Source organism: Natator depressus, chromosome 1, assembly GCF_965152275.1.
Source record: "Natator depressus isolate rNatDep1 chromosome 1, rNatDep2.hap1, whole genome shotgun sequence".
NCBI classification, from domain to species: Eukaryota; Metazoa; Chordata; order Testudines; family Cheloniidae; genus Natator; species Natator depressus.
Genome location: NC_134234.1, coordinates 48,038,336 through 48,054,072, shown reverse-complemented (window position 1 = coordinate 48,054,072; position 15,737 = coordinate 48,038,336). Strand labels below are relative to the sequence as shown.

The window sequence follows — 15,737 nt, the reverse complement described above, 5'->3', positions numbered from 1 at the left end:
GGTCTTCCCATATAGGTCATTAAGTTTAACTTTGGATCTAAAACAATGTTTTTAAGATGATGTCTTGAAATTTTCCCTGCTTCCCAATTCTTCAACTTTCATAAAGAACTAAGATGGAAATTAAGGTCTGAACTAGTAGATTTTCCTTGTGATATATACAGTACCTCAGAAATATCGAAATGAAACTCCAAAGTTTTCCCTGGCAGTTCCTTTGAAGCACTGTTCCATACTCGATGTATTTCCATTTTCGAAAGATCACTGTGTTGGTAGGAAGGTAAAACCAGGCTGGCAGAGCGAGAAACTACCAACTTCAAGATGTTCAAGGCTTCTCTCCAGTGAATGCTCTAGAAGTAGATATTGTTTTTGTCAAAACAATTTGAAAGAAGAATTTACATCAATTAACAATACCTAAACAGCCACATTATTAACCACGAATCTTAACAACTACTAAAAGTGATGACACACAATTAAAGTAAGTTAAATACTGAAATCATTCATAGATTTTGGAATTCAGTACAAAATTGAGTTCTAGAAATAGTGCTAGTAGAATAAAGGTGTTTTTTTTAAAGGATTGGACATTTTTGTAAATAACAACTGCAGTTAAACGAGAAGGATAAAATTACAAGGACTATCATCAACCCTCATACTTCAGAGTATGAATTAATTACCAGCTAGGTCAGGAAGAGATTTCTGCCATGGTATCATGGTACAGTTTTGCATTTACTTGCAATTAGGTACATTATTATTTATCATTGGTTAGGCACAGACAAGGTGCTTGCACTGCACAAGACAAAATGAGAACTCCTTGACCTGAAGTATTTTATTCTAATCAATGATTTTATAGTGGGTTATGAAAGTGTTACATCTTACTTTGGCACACCTGGTATTGGCTGCAGCAGAGACAGAGGGAGAATATTGGACTAGATATTGTGTGTCAGTATGGTAATTCCTAAGTTCATATATGAAAGTTTAATATTTCACAGTAACTACAGTTCAATTCATATTTTAATACAAGGAAGATACAATATTTACCTGCACATATTTTTCAATTGTCTTTAACACTTCCATGTTAAACTGTTTAACAGGAATACCTGACAAGTCCATATAACTAAGAAGACTGTAGATCATCTGCAAGAGGGACTGTTGCATGCTGGGAAGGCCCTTTTCTAGTAGCTATGAAAAAACAAGTGAAAATAACTGGATTTTGAAAGGTTGTTTCTCAAAGAAAACAGCACCAATATCAGTCAGGTACAGACAGCATTTCCCTAGCTGAAAAACAATAATTTTAGAATGTCTTATTACAATAATTAGTAATGATGTTACTAACAAGACAAACTATAAAAGGTAAATTATGGAGTCTGGAGCTAATTAACTATGTTCTGACAATGAAACATAAAACTTCTTGTCTGCCCAGTACTCCTATTCTAAGCTATCCAGAAAGCCCGTACAAGGACAGAATAAGCTGGCAGCTGAAATTCAGAACTTAATTGAGAGAGACATCCAATAAAAAATAACCAAATATCTTTTTATTTTTTCCTTGGCTGGAATTCTGAGGAAAAGGTTGAGGAGACACAGGCCGAAAGAAATAGACCACTGTTATTCAGACAGCAAATTATATTTACCCAATAAATTTCACTACCAATGCCCTCCAGCGATAGCTTCCATGGAAACACATATTCACTGGATAGGAAGATGGAATGCCTGGTCTCTCTCATGGTAGAAATTAATATAGAGATGAGCCTAAACAAAAACCCTAGCTTTAAATATTCCCAAATTCTGGAATGTTTGGATCTGCATCCAGGAGTACAAGATCTTGATTTTGCAAACATGATTATGCTTAACCTGGCGTATGTGAGTAGTTCCACTGGCTTCAAAGATTACAGCCTTAAGGATTTGTGTGTCACATGAATAACACATTTCTGATCTGATAATTTTCTGTTAGTGGCTTCTCTCTTCATTCGTTGCTAACAGGTAATACTTCCTGCATGTGGAAGTTGGAGGTGGCCTAATGTTGTTGGAGGCTCTAGAACTAAGCCCCACCTTTCAGCTCTGGCTGCCAGAAGAGATCTCCCAAAGCTGCAGAAATACTCCAGCAGTCAATTATTAGCATTAAGACAACAATTTGATATGATATGTAAATAAACTTAAGATCATTATATGTCCAAGTCTCCTTTTAGAGAAAAATTTCAAATTTTACAAATTTTATTCCAGTCATTTCCCAGACTAGTAGGTTGGGTTCAATGAGGAGAAAAGCTCCTAGCAGAAAGAAAATAAGCAGGTAAGAAATTTTTCATTCTGTAGCACAGCTTCTCTCCTTATTCACCAATAATGGGAAGTAGTAAACAATAAATCACAAAAGTGGGGGGAAAGAAGCAGAGTTTTAATTATTATTACAGTAGAATACTAGGCAGAAACAAGAACTCCCCCCATATAAAGTAAGAGCTGTATAATTTAAGGAATTATTTGGGAACCGACCCAGCAACACTTTCCTACCAAAGGATGCCTCTGCAGGGGAATAGAAATCCATGTTGCAAATCTTCCTCAGATTAGGCTCATATCCTTTTACCCACAATGCCACCAGAGACCTCACAGAGTGAGCTTGACTCCTTTGTAAATGGCTTCCTAGCATGCCAACTGGTGCAGGATTTTAACATTGTGCCTGTAGGAACATTGAGGTCCTAAGGACTTGGCATTTTGGACAGGATGAGATGAACAGGGTACAATTGGCATGTATACTCCATATGCTTGAAAAATATCTTTAGAGCTCTAAGAATGCCCATACATGCCACAACCTTCCAAAGGGGTGCAAAGGGTTAGAACAAAATGATGGGAAAACCCTATTTACCAGTAACTGTGGAAATAAAAACTCATCTGAAGAGAAAGGCTTCTGGAGCAGTACAAGTAACTTTTTTCCTCATGACAACAGTAGTGTGGTTCTGTACTGACAGAGGAACTAATTCCAAACTTATCTTTTGAAGGTGATGGCAACTAAAAAAAGCCAGCCACAGGCTTGTCTAATCTGTTATTTTGATTAATTCTGACACCTGATGATACTCAGATAAGGAGTCTGATGTGCCTGCCTGAAGAACCCACTTTTCCATGGTGCTTGGTTGTAGGACTCCAGTGAACCATCCTGGAGAATCTCTAGTGTAAATGAAAAGGAGGACTTGTGGCACCTTAGAGACTAACAAATTTATTTGAGCATAAGCTTTCGTAAGCTACAGCTCACTTCATCATCGGATGCATCCGATGAAGTGAGTTGTAGCTCACGAAAGCTTATGCTCAAATAAATTTGTTAGGCTCTAAGGCGCCACAAGTCCTCCTTTTCTTTTTGCGGATACAGACTAACACGGCTGCTACTCTGAAACTAGTGTAAATGAGATCACCAGAACTTTGTGGTTACTATTATTGTTTATATTATGGTAGCATCTAGAGCCCTGGACCCATAAGGCTGGGCACTGTACAAACAAGACAACCTTTGCCCCAGAGAGCATTCAGTTTCTCCTCACACAAAAATGTAATTTGACCAGATCAATCATTGCAATTTCCTGGTTGAATTCTGTCTGGATACCAAAAAATATCTATGATGCTAATGGAGAAACTCTGATAAACTACACTTCTCTTCTCATGTCCATCCTGTTAACTGTAGGTTGTCCAGGTCTAAATCAAAGAATTCGAGAGGACTGGTGTTTTCTGCAGGTGCAATGGAGGTTCCTTAGTTGTCTATCAAATCTGAAGTGCTTTCTGGGCCAGTGGTGGAGTGGGATGAGGTGGGACTTCAGTTCTGCTTTTTCCTCTTTTCTGCATGCTTTATGTGAACTGTCTTGAAAAACAGCACATTCTTCTCTACCCAGGATATTATTTCCTTTATCACAGAGAGGTTCTGATGTCTGCTTATCTCTTGGCTTTGGAAGGGATATAAACATGCATGCTTCAGTCTTAAGCAAACCTCTAATGGGAAGTAAAAAGAAACTTCCCCTATGAACACCATAACTGCCCACTACAGGGTTTCTTGCACCTTCCTCTGAAGTGACTAGTGCTGGCTATTGTCAGATATGATACTGGACTCAATGGACCACTGGTCTGAGTCCATGTGGTCACATTTATATGTTTTTGTTCACACATGCATCTGATAGGGCTGTTGAACTAAAAGGGTGTACTCTGAGATTTTGGAAATCAGTCTCCAAGTATGCTCCCCATACTGCAAGACTCGCTTCCATAGTGCATATGTAAGGGGCTACAGTGAAAATTGGGTTGGTTTTCTGCATGTTGCTCATACTTACCTGCCCACAAAGGGACATTTGGATACGACCTGGGAATGACACCTAATTTGCATGGTCTCTGCTGAGTGGTTCCATGTATTTAGAAGGAACTGGAAGTACATTTTGAGAAAAAGCATTCAGGGATTGACCCAGTGCATAGCACCAGCAATCTGAGCCACCAGAGATAACTGTCTACAGATGACCACTGCCAAGCAATGGACGATGTAATCAAGTTTTGGATCTTTGCAAACCTTTACCGTGATGGCATAATTATTACCAGGTTCATGCCTGGGTATGAATCCGTTCAAGCAGCTGGCAAGCTGTGAATGGGTCTGTTTCTCTGGACAAGGCACTGATTGCTATGTTGTCTCTGCCTGAGCCTTGCTGTAACTACTAATAGTCATTTTTTTATTACTCTGGGTATAAAGGGTAGAGCAGAAAGAAGAGTCCTGTACAGGAATTGAGAATTCACACAAATGCTCATTTTCTCTTTGTCATACTGAGGATTTTGTTGCTTTGAGAAGAAAATGCATGCAGGTTTAATTAGGAGCTTCTGCTCCAGATTCTTCCCTCTTAGGGGAACAGTCCCTTCATGAACATCTTTGGTGTTGACAGTGACCAACGGATTGCTATGTTGGCTTTGGTAGTGAGGGTTGAGGCCCCGTCTCACTCGGGTTCCTTTATTTGGCATACAGTAAAGCTATGCTGAATTGATCAGACTCGAGCATAGAAGGTGAGGATAGAGCAGTGGTTTTCAAACTTTTTTTCTGGCGACCCAGTTGAAGAAAATTGTTGATGCCCGCGACCCAACAGAGCTGGGGATGAGGGGTTTGGGATGTGGGAGGGATTCAAGGCTGGGGAAGAGGGCTGTGGGGCGGGGCTGGGAATGAGGGGTTCAGGGCTTGAGTGTGGCTCAGGGCTGGGGCAGAGGGTTGGCATATGGGAGGGGGTCAGGGCTCTGGGTTGGGGGTGAAAGCTCTGGGGTGGGGCTGGGGACGAGGGATTTGGGGTGCAGGAGGGGCCTCAGGTTTGGGGGGCGCTCAGGGCTGGGGCAGGGGGTGGGGTGCAGGGTTGGGGTGAGGGCTTACTTCCGGTGGCTTCGGGTCAGTGGTGCAGCTGGGGTGCAGAAGAAGGCTTCCCGCCTGTCCTGGCACTGCGGACCATGCTGCTCCCTGGAAGCGGCCAACAGCAGGTCCGGTTCCTAGACGGAGGTGCGCAAACAGCTCCGTGTGGCTCTCGCCTGCAGGCACTGCCCTCCCAGCTCCCATTGGCTGGGAACTGGCCAATGGGAGTGCGGAGCCAGTGTTTGGGGCGGGGGCAGCACGTGGAGCCCCCAATCCACAGTTTGAAAACCACTGGTATAGAGCATACCACACATCCAAAGTTACACAGCAAACCTCTTCCTCTATATATATTTACACATTACATTTCACGATACAATATTCATATACATTGCAACATTTGAGATTGGCGTGGTTACTTTGTAGGTCAAGCTTATCCATTGTTCATAGCACCAGGGTATTCCTGCTTATCTTAGTTAGCACAGACATCCTGACTCCCACATACTGCTTATTAAGCCCTAATTTACAACTTAACCTTCTGTTCACCTTCCCAATTGGCCTATTAAGAAGTGAGGCAAGTTACTGATGTCAAGCCAGGCCTACAGTCCATTGGCATGGAGCCAGAGTATGGAGAAGGGAAGGGCAAAGAGAGAGACCTCTTCCTACCCATCAGATTCTGAGCCCCATTCCTTGGCAGACTGAAAACTAGACAGGCACAATTCCCATTACACTGCAGCCCGAGGCAGGGCTGCGCAGGAGGAACAGGCTTCTCTGCTGGTCCAGACATGCTGCAGGGTAAGGAAGGGGCAGGGTACCTGCTACAGAGCACTGTCAGAGGACCCCTGTAAGCAGAGATGCCCCAGCACACACTTGCCTCTCAGGGTGGGGAGGAAAAGGAGAAAGGGTTTAAACCCTGACATTTACCCCACTTGCTCATTAACAATATGAACTGCTGTCTTACAAAGGGGATGCTTGCTTTTGCCTATTTGGAACTCAGAGTCTCTGGCATTTGCAAAAGTAAACCCTGAGCAGGCTGAGAGGTGTTCCCCTCTCTATGGGAATTGTCATGCTCCTGGTTGAGCCTCCCATGGTGGTGTTTCAGCTTTGGGTGGGGGTTGAGGCCCTCCACACCTCTCCAACTCAAAGCCACATGCTCTGGCAGAGCGAGGGTCAGAGGCTTTATGGCTACAGGGCACCGTTATCCTCTCTAGCCTGTGACCTGGCAGGGGGAGGGTCATCGGCTTGTGGCAGCAGGGCATAGATAGCCTTCTCAAGCCCATACCTCAGCAGAGTGACAGTCAATGGTTTGCGGCAGCAGAGCATCGTTTACCCCTTGGCAGAGTGAGGATGATGGCTTGTGGCAGCAGGGCTCAGTTTATCCTGTGAGGCTCTTGGAAAGCTCCCTATAGCTCCCCCTGGACTTGGCTGGATGTTTGCAGGGCTTCTCTGCTGCCACAGTGGAGGGCAGAGGGCGCTCACTAGAGAAGTGTTGAATTGGAGAAGCCAGAGGATTAGAGCCTCAATACTCCACTGATTCCTCACCTCAGGGGAGAGAGAGAGGAGCTAGAAGGAAGTGAAGTCACGCATGACAACAAATAAACATGAAAGTTATAGAAAATGGTTGAGAAAATCTGAACTGCCAACTTGTTCTGCTGCCGAATGGGGCAGAAAATGGGACAGAAAATCTGGTGGCCTGAGCAGAAGAATGGGGTTCCAGCTTGGAGTCTCCAGCAACATTAGATGGCTTCTGAATTCTGCAGGCAGGTGGTATTACCCATTACTGATGAATGAGGAGAGAAGCAGCGAATTCCCTCTGGAGTTAGAAGAATGCATTTGGATCCATTAGGCATGGATATTTATAACAAGAAATGGATTGTTATGTAACAAGCAGTTTAGGTTAGATTGTGCAGCCCTTACTTACGTCCCATTGAAAGGAATGACAGAAAATACTAACTCCTGTAAGTGTTCACCAACACGAATAAGGATGGACAATCTAGCCCAAAATTATAAACTATAAAAGGTGCATGCATAAGGTAGTTACACACTCTTTCTTTGTACTCCAGTTCTGGATGTAGTGGAAAACCCTATTTATTCATGGGCAAGCACAGCTTTAAGAAGTAATCAACTTGAGGACTTTACTTGACTTTGGATATGTTTTGCATTAAGTGTTTAATTTTTTCAAAAAAGCATACAGCAAAATTCTGCTCTCAGATCTGCACTTTGAGTAAGAACAGAGGATAGGAGATCTTTAATGAATAGCCCTTCAGTTTGTCTGTCAACAGAAGATGGAAAATTGTTTGGTTTTAAAAACTTACCTCAGCCAAATATGTAACCATACTCAGGGTAATGTCGGCAAATGCTTCATGGAGGTAACGGCAAACAACATTTACCCAGGTAGCACAGTCTCTTGTATAGCTGTGAGTTTTATAAAGGGTCATCACATGTGCAAGATTTGATAGCTTAGGGTTCTTTTCTTCCAAACAAGCCTAATTAAATATGAATGTCACATTATGTTAAGAACAAGTCAAAGACATTCACAAGACTTAATATGATGTACAATGTACCAAATAAATTTCCTACCTGAGCAATTCTCTCTGCTATATCCTTACAGAACTGGTTTGGGCTATCAAAATGTTGAATTAAATGAGGCAGGAGACACAAGACATTCAGTGGGAACCCTGGTACAGAACAATACAATACAAAGTGGATATCTGATGAGAGGACAGGAATATTAGCTGTCTTTTAAGCAATATTTTGCTGACAGCTATAATCACAAAAGTACATTACAGTGATGTTATACAGACTCTTTCAAATTGTTCAGATCCCATATTTCACCTTAAGACTGTTGTATCAGATTAAACATAACATCTATTAAATATATGACAATGTCATGGTGTCATTACAAAGAATGGGACTGATTCTGCAAACATTTACTAACATACAAAGTGCTTACTACCAAGTATAATCTCATGGAATTAGTAGTAGTAAGCACTGCTACTAATCGTAAATGTTTGCAGGATCTGGCCCTACACCTCAATATCCAAAATTCCAATAATACTGGAGGCATTTTTTGTATAATATATACTGCTAATATATGGTAAGAGAAGGAGGAGGTAATAAAATAAAATGTTGGGCCTGATTCTAAGCCCCATTTCCCTACATTTTATACTAAGTGGCCAAAAGAAAAAAGGGGCGGGAGGGTGGGGGAAGAGGGAGGAAGAAGATGTCTGCAACTGGCCAACTGAGAATTCCCCAAGTGAGGGGAATTCTGAATTGGTAGAAAGCTAAAGCAAAATTTAGATCTAAGTCACACAATTCTTCCCAAAGTATGGCGGTGTTTGGAAAAAAGATTCTGGTTTCAGACCTTGACTATTGAGGATTCTCACGGCTCTGAATATAGCAGCCCCTCCTCACCCCAAGAAAAAAGAACTTGAGGTTTTATTATAGAAATACTGAGAAAACTTCACAGCCCTTGCTAGGTTCTATAACTAGAAATAAAATGTGAAAGAATATCCCTGTACAAAAATGACATCTTTCCTGCTCCCCTGATATTGAATAGGTGTGCTGAGACCTCAGACTATCATGCTGACCAAAACTGTCTCATTGTTTCCTTGTACTTCCCTGTCTGTATCCATCTGTTGTCTCTTGTCTTATATTTAGATTGCAAGCTCTTTGGTGCAGGGGCTGTCTTTTTGTTCTTTATTTGTACAGCGCCTAGCACACAGGAGTCTTGGTCCATAACTGGGGTGCTGAGGTGCTATGATATTACAAATAATAAATAATAGTAATAACAAAAGAATTTCCCTTTAGTTGTTTCTTTGGAGAGATCTGCAATGAGTATAAATATGTATTCATTAAAAAATGCATTACAATTTGTAGCATTACAATTTGTACACACAAAAATAAATTTATATTCCATAAGGTGACATAGGTATTTTTAAGTAGCATAGTGAGGTTTTCATATCAAACATAGAAACAATTTCATAATCAAAATGTGAAAGACAGAAAAAATTGGCTTTACCTATAACTTGAGAGGAATCCACCATGGATACTCGTGACACAGGTGTCAGCAAACTGAAGAGCTGTAACGTGAGGTCAGTGGTGGTAAGGGAAGTGAATCCTTTTAGCAACAGCTGCTGCAGCCCCAAGAAATCTGACCACTTTAGCTGTCCTTGTAACTTTTCTAACTTCTCCCTATTTTCAGCTTTATCCAGTGGCAAATAAGCTAGTAGTTTATTCAACAATCGTAAAGCCATTAGATACTCAAATTCAAAATCAGATTCCATCAAAGCTACAGCAACCCAGAAGATGGTGGCCAACAGGTTGGTTGGATTGTTAATATTAGAAGGATCAGTGAGGCTGTCTTTTAGAGATGATGAGCTCCTGGTTTTAGAGGAGAGGCCTTGCTGGGTGCATGCCTGAATTCTATCTAGTGTGGCACTGCGTGGTGGATCTGAGGATCTGTCCACAACACCAAACTTTTTGGGTACAGAAAAGCTTCTCTGGTGTCTACTTCGTTCAGCAGTGGCTGTGTTACCACTTACAGCCCCAGGATTCACGTTCAGCTGGCCCGTACTCTTCCGATTTGCAGTCAGTTTAGTGCTTGAAGTTAAGTCTGGTGATGATGAACTAAGCAAAAAAATAAATAAATAAAATAAATAGGATTTTATTATATCACAAAGCAGCAATGTAGAAAATAAATTAGTACAAATAAAAAGGAAGTAAACCAAGAATTTATCAAAAGATAAATAAACAGTAAAAAAAAAAAAGTAAACAAACACCACGCTGTCTGTTTTAGTCTCCCACAGATTTCTCCATATAACCTAGAGACCCCAACTGAGAACAGGGCCATATTGTAATAGGCACTGCACAAACACAGAGTAAGAAACAGACTTTGCCCTGAAGAGTTTACAATCTAAATAGACAAGGCAGAAAGTAGGGGGAAGGGAAAACGAGGGGTGAAGTGGTTGCTGAAGGTCATGCTCTGGGTCAGTTGTAGTGCTGGGATTAGCACTCAGGTCTCCTGAATCTCAGTATCCTATCCACTGGACCCGCTGCAGGAGTTATTTGGCATAAGTCACACTTGTAGAATTACTGGCAAATTGACCCTGTGGAGGGAGGAGTATTGGCCACCATGGGTGAATGTATGCAGCTAAACTAATGGTTGTAAGCAGAAACTTAGAAATGTTGCGTTATCCCTATCCTGTCATGGAGCTATCAGGGCTCCCCTTAGAAGTACTGTCCCTTAGAATCCATGCTGCTACCCTAGCCTCCTTTCAGGGAGGTAGTCCGCACACTGGAGACTTAGCTGGCGTTTCAAAGAGTTACAACTGCCACATGGATTACCACTTGGAATTCCATGCAGTCCTTATTAACTATTTATATTCTAATAGCACCCTCAGTGTTTAGGTATTGTTCAAAGACAACAGTGAGACAAAGTCTCTGTTCCAAAAAGCTTATAACCTAACAATTTACAGTTCCAAGGGAAGCTTGCTGTACAGAACAGCTACTTCCCAGCTCCCTCCATTCTTACCTCTGAAATGCTCTACTCACAAAACTGCAAAGCCCCTACTCTGTGGTATTTTCGCAGAGGGGCTTACACAGCCACTAGGGGTAGGAGGGAGGATGGTGTTATCCCCTTCCTTCCACAATTTGGGGCCATTTCTGTTCCATTTTCTCCCTTCTGAACTGTGTAGTCAAGAGGAACATGTGACTCTTGGTTTGGAATATAAAAGACTATAATATATTGTAACAGCACCACCCCAGGAATTTTACCCACAAACTTTTATGTTGCCGAAAAGTTTTAGAATTTAAGGAGATCTCTCCAGGGACACACCCAGCTCCTACTACTGCTAACGGACACCACAGACAGACATTAGCCTCCCCTTGGTGCACAGATCTGTCACTGGTTGTGCTTTAGAAGGAGTAAGGTTTGCCATCCTCTCAACCTTGGAGGGCTCCCAGTGAGTTCAAGGATGCACAGCTGAGAAGGACTGTGCATGAGAACAAGAGCAGGGGGTGCACACTGTTGAACATCCTCAAACCTGAAAGGAAATCTGTGTGTGGCCTTTTTTCATATTGTGGAACCCCTCTTCATAGGAGGCTCCACAGACATCTGCTTACGGAGGTTGTCAAGGAACGGGAAACATAAAGCAAGTGCAGAAGCATAGGGCCTCCTGAGGACCCCTTGGGACATCTGAGTTCTGAGGACAGAATCCCCTATTTTTTCCACAAAGGCAACAAATCCTGCCCATTCATGCAGTGATTTGGGAAATACTTAATTAGTGGAACCATGAGTTTTCTCACAACAGGGAGTGATCTGTACCCCCATCTGCAATATTCTAAGCAAAGTAAATGTTGTTTCCTATACATCTTTTCAAGACTACGTTAGGTACAAAAACAGAACGTGGAATCCTAATGTTATTTGTTTAAAGAGGACATCAAATGTGCTGTAGATGGCTGAAAGGAAGAAAGAAAAGCTATAACAGGCTAGGAGGGTCCACGAGTTTATCAATATTTATTTCAATAGTTGCCAAATTGGGCTCAGATGCACTCTTAGGCTCGTTTTGTAAATGTATTTTGAGCAAGATCAGTTATACCCAAACCATTTCATGCAATTCTGATTGCAGAACATTGTATTGCTTCATAAGATTTATATGGGAAAAGATTATGTGATTAAGGGAATAGACAGACTCTTACCGAGATAATACGGTCAGGAGATCACAGTTCTTCAAACAATCAGACAGATTATCCACAGTAGCCTCCAAGGTAAGTAGTGCTTCCATTACATAACCCTGTCAAATACATACAGTCAGTGATTTTAGCAAAAACAATCATGAGTAAGTCAGTAACAAATCATTCTGTACTGACGCATCTTATTGAAAGCACAACACAATACTAATCGTAGTAAAAAACCCAGAGCCATTACATTGCACATTAAAACATTACTGCACATTTTATTTTCTGTCTCCCTGAATGATCTGTGAAGGAGAGAGTATACTTAAGGAGACCAGTTATCTTATCAGGGGATGATGGATAATAGGATGCTGAGCCTTTCGCCTCCATGTCACTGGTTCAAATTCTGCAGAGGCAGTTGTGACAGAATATTATTGTCACCTTGAGGCTATTTGATGATCTATGTGGAATGTGTTGGTGATCTCAGTCCATTTCCTAATGGAAGTTAATAGTGTCAAGATTATAAAAATAACACTAACAAGAATGCTATGGTGGTAGAAATCTCAAGAGAGAAGTCAAAGATTGAATAGCCATAGAGAACAAACTACTGCTCCATCAATAAAGGGGGGCATTTAGGTCAGGGCATGGGTTTGCTGGTTTTGATTTTGTTGCTGTGCTCTAGCAGATAAAGTACCAGATGGGGTACAACAGTGGTGTCTGCTACAACAACCAAACCACAGTAGAGAACAGGCTCCTTAAACACTCATCTATGTCAGGCATAGGGAAAAAATGTTGCATAATCATGGAGGACTTCAGCCTGAGTGACATATGCTGGAGGTTTCAAGCGGCCAGTAATAAAACATCATTGGTATTTCTAAAAATTACTCATAACAATCTGCTAACTCAAAAAAAATTGCATTCTGCATAGAGGAATTCCATAGTAGAACTGATAATGACAGGTGAAATAATCACAGAACTAAAAATCAGTGGCTGGTTAGGTTCAAGTGACCCTGACCCTTAAATTTTTCATGGGTACGCAAAATAAAGCCCCAACCAGTAATATATATTCTTGTCACTTTTAAAGAACCAATTTAGCAAAGATAAAAACAATCATGAGTCAAATCAGACGTGAGAAAGAATTCCAACCGAAAATAAGTGAATGATAAATGGGAACTATTTAAGAACATTTTACTAGAAGCACAAAAAGCCACAATCCCACAATTGAGAAAGAAGGTTATACTCGTTAAAGGACCAGCCTGACTTGGGGGGGGGGAAATGAAAAAAAGGGAAAGTAGATATCAGTGAATATAAGCTAGAAGGTGGGTATGATGTTGCACCCCATAATGCTTTATAGAAATATGCTTATGAGTGTAAATATGACATAACTGGAATGTTTTATGCTAGATATGCCATGTAACATATCTTTGCAAAGGTTATGTTCTCCTGAATGTATTCATCCTATTCATATGCATGTATCATTTTTATATCTGAAGTTATGAGCATTGGCTCTATGCTTGTATTTAAAGTGTTTGCCGTAGGAAGCACATAAGGCAGATTTGGTCAACATAGTGTGAAGGGGTTATTCAAGTAATTAGGATTACTCAGCTGACAATAGACCTTGGGAGACACCAATCCACATCTGAGCTTTCCTGGGAACTTTCAAACTAACATGTAAACAATGGAGTCGGCCTACAAAAAACTGAATCATTCATAGACATGGGACTTGCTCAGGTGACTGCAAAACTCCATCTTGTGGAGGGGAGAAGAGAGGGGTTTCCACCCACAAGAGAAAGACTATATAAGCCCCTGGGAACCCCTCCATTTTGTCTTCTGATGGCTCAAGAGATAGCCTCTCCACCCCAAAGAGATGCCTGAAAGAAACTGGAACAAGGAACAGTAACTACGGGAGTGTGAGTGATTGCTGCACCCAGACTAGGAAGGAGTCTAGTCTGTCAAAGAAGTTTACTGGAACATCTCTGAAGGTGAGATTTACCTGCATTTAGTTTCCTACTGTATTAGGCTTAGACTTATGTGTTTTTGTTTTATTTTGCTTAGTAATTTACTTTGTTCTGTCTGTTATTACTTGGAACCATTTAAATCCTACTTTTTATATTTAATAAAATCACTCTTTACTTATTCATTAACCCAGAGCAAGTATTAATACCTGGGGGAGCAAACAGCTGTGCATATCTATCAGTGTTATATAGCATAAACAATTTATGAGTTTACCCTGTATAAGATTTATACAGAGTAAAATAGATTTATTTGGGGTTTGGATCCCATTGGAAACTGGGCATCTGGGTGTTGGAGACAGGAGCACTTCTTAAGCTGTTTTCAGTTAAGCCTGAAGCTTTTGGGGGACGTGGTTCAGACCTGGGTCTGTGTCTGTAGCAGGCTAGCGTGTCTGGCACAACCAGGCAGGGCACTGAAGTCCCAAGCTGCCAGGGAAAACGGGCTTAGAGGTAGTCTCAGCACATCAGATGGCAGTCCCAAGGGGGTTTCTGTGACCCAACCCGTCACAGTGGGAATGGTAGAATATTGATAAGGGAACCAAAAAGACACAGGAGAAACCAATGGACAACAGAGCTAAGGACTAGAAGAAGTCGTATATTAGAACAAAAGGAATCCAAACACTGGTATTGGTCCACTACTAGATGAAGACTGTAGAATGGTCTATAATAATGCAGAACTGTTAATAAGGCAGAACTATTAAATAAATATTTCTGTTCTATGTTTGGGAAAAAGCCAGATGATGTAGTTATATCATATGATGATGAAATACTTTTCATTCCAACTGTAAGTAAGGAGGATATTAAAACAGCAGCTAATAAAGATAGGTTTCAGAGTAGCAGCCGTGTTAGTCTGTGTCCTCAAAAAGAACAGGAGTACTTGTGGCACCTTAGAGACTAAGGTGCCACAAGTATTCCTATTCTTTTTTCTAATAAAGATAGATATTTTAAAATCAGCAGGGGTACAGATAATTTTCATCCCAGAATTTTAAGAGAGCTGGCCAAGTACCTCTGTGGACTGTTAATGTTGATTTTCAAGAAGTCTGGGGGAAGTTTCAGAGGACTGGAAAAAAGTTAATGTTACGCTAATATTTAAAAAGAGTGAAGGGATTGACCTGGGTAAATATAGGCTGACATCAATCACGGGCAAAATAATGGAATGGCTGATAAGGGACTCTTATAAAGAATTAAAAGATGATAGTATGATTAATGCCAATTGTCATGGGTTTATAGAAAATAGATCTTGTAAAACTAATTTGATTTTTTTTGGTGAGATTATAAATTTGATTGATAAAGGTAACAGTGTTTGTTTTTTGTAAGGCATTTGGTACTGCACGACATTTTGATTAAGAAACTAGAACAATACTAATTCAACATGGCACACATTAAATGAATTAAAAACTGGCTAACTGCCAGGTCTCACAAATGTAACTGAAAATGGGGAATCGTCTAGCTGGTGTGTTTGTATTAGGGTCTCACAAGGATCGGTTCATGGCCCTGCAGTATTTAACATTTTTATCAAAGAGCTAGAAGAAAACAAACTCATTACTGATCAAATGTGCAGATTACACAAAGATTGGGACAGTGTTAAATAATGAAGAGGACTGTTTCTGACAGATATTGCAACTTCATGCAGTATCTATAGGGGAACATATTGTATTAAGTATAAATATCACTGTGGGCCATGGATTACGATTATGTTCTACTCCATGGGGGAAGGTTACCACAGC

At 41.0% G+C, this 15,737-nt stretch overlaps 1 protein-coding gene across 4 annotated transcripts in view; it reads right to left on the bottom strand.

Annotated features, from left to right (window-relative positions):
* The window catches only part of FRY (FRY microtubule binding protein), a 323,193-nt gene that overhangs the window by 61,913 nt on the left and 245,543 nt on the right, over positions 1-15,737 (bottom strand). For all 4 annotated transcript variants that reach the window (XM_074959329.1, XM_074959318.1, XM_074959340.1 and 1 more), the window contains exons 43-48: positions 12,023-12,117; positions 9,345-9,952; positions 7,904-8,001; positions 7,639-7,809; positions 1,033-1,173; positions 165-344 (exon numbers count right to left, since the gene is read on the bottom strand). In XM_074959329.1, the coding sequence (XP_074815430.1) occupies positions 165-344; positions 1,033-1,173; positions 7,639-7,809; positions 7,904-8,001; positions 9,345-9,952; positions 12,023-12,117 (1,293 nt within the window). The remainder of the gene's footprint in view (positions 1-164; positions 345-1,032; positions 1,174-7,638; positions 7,810-7,903; positions 8,002-9,344; positions 9,953-12,022; positions 12,118-15,737) is intronic.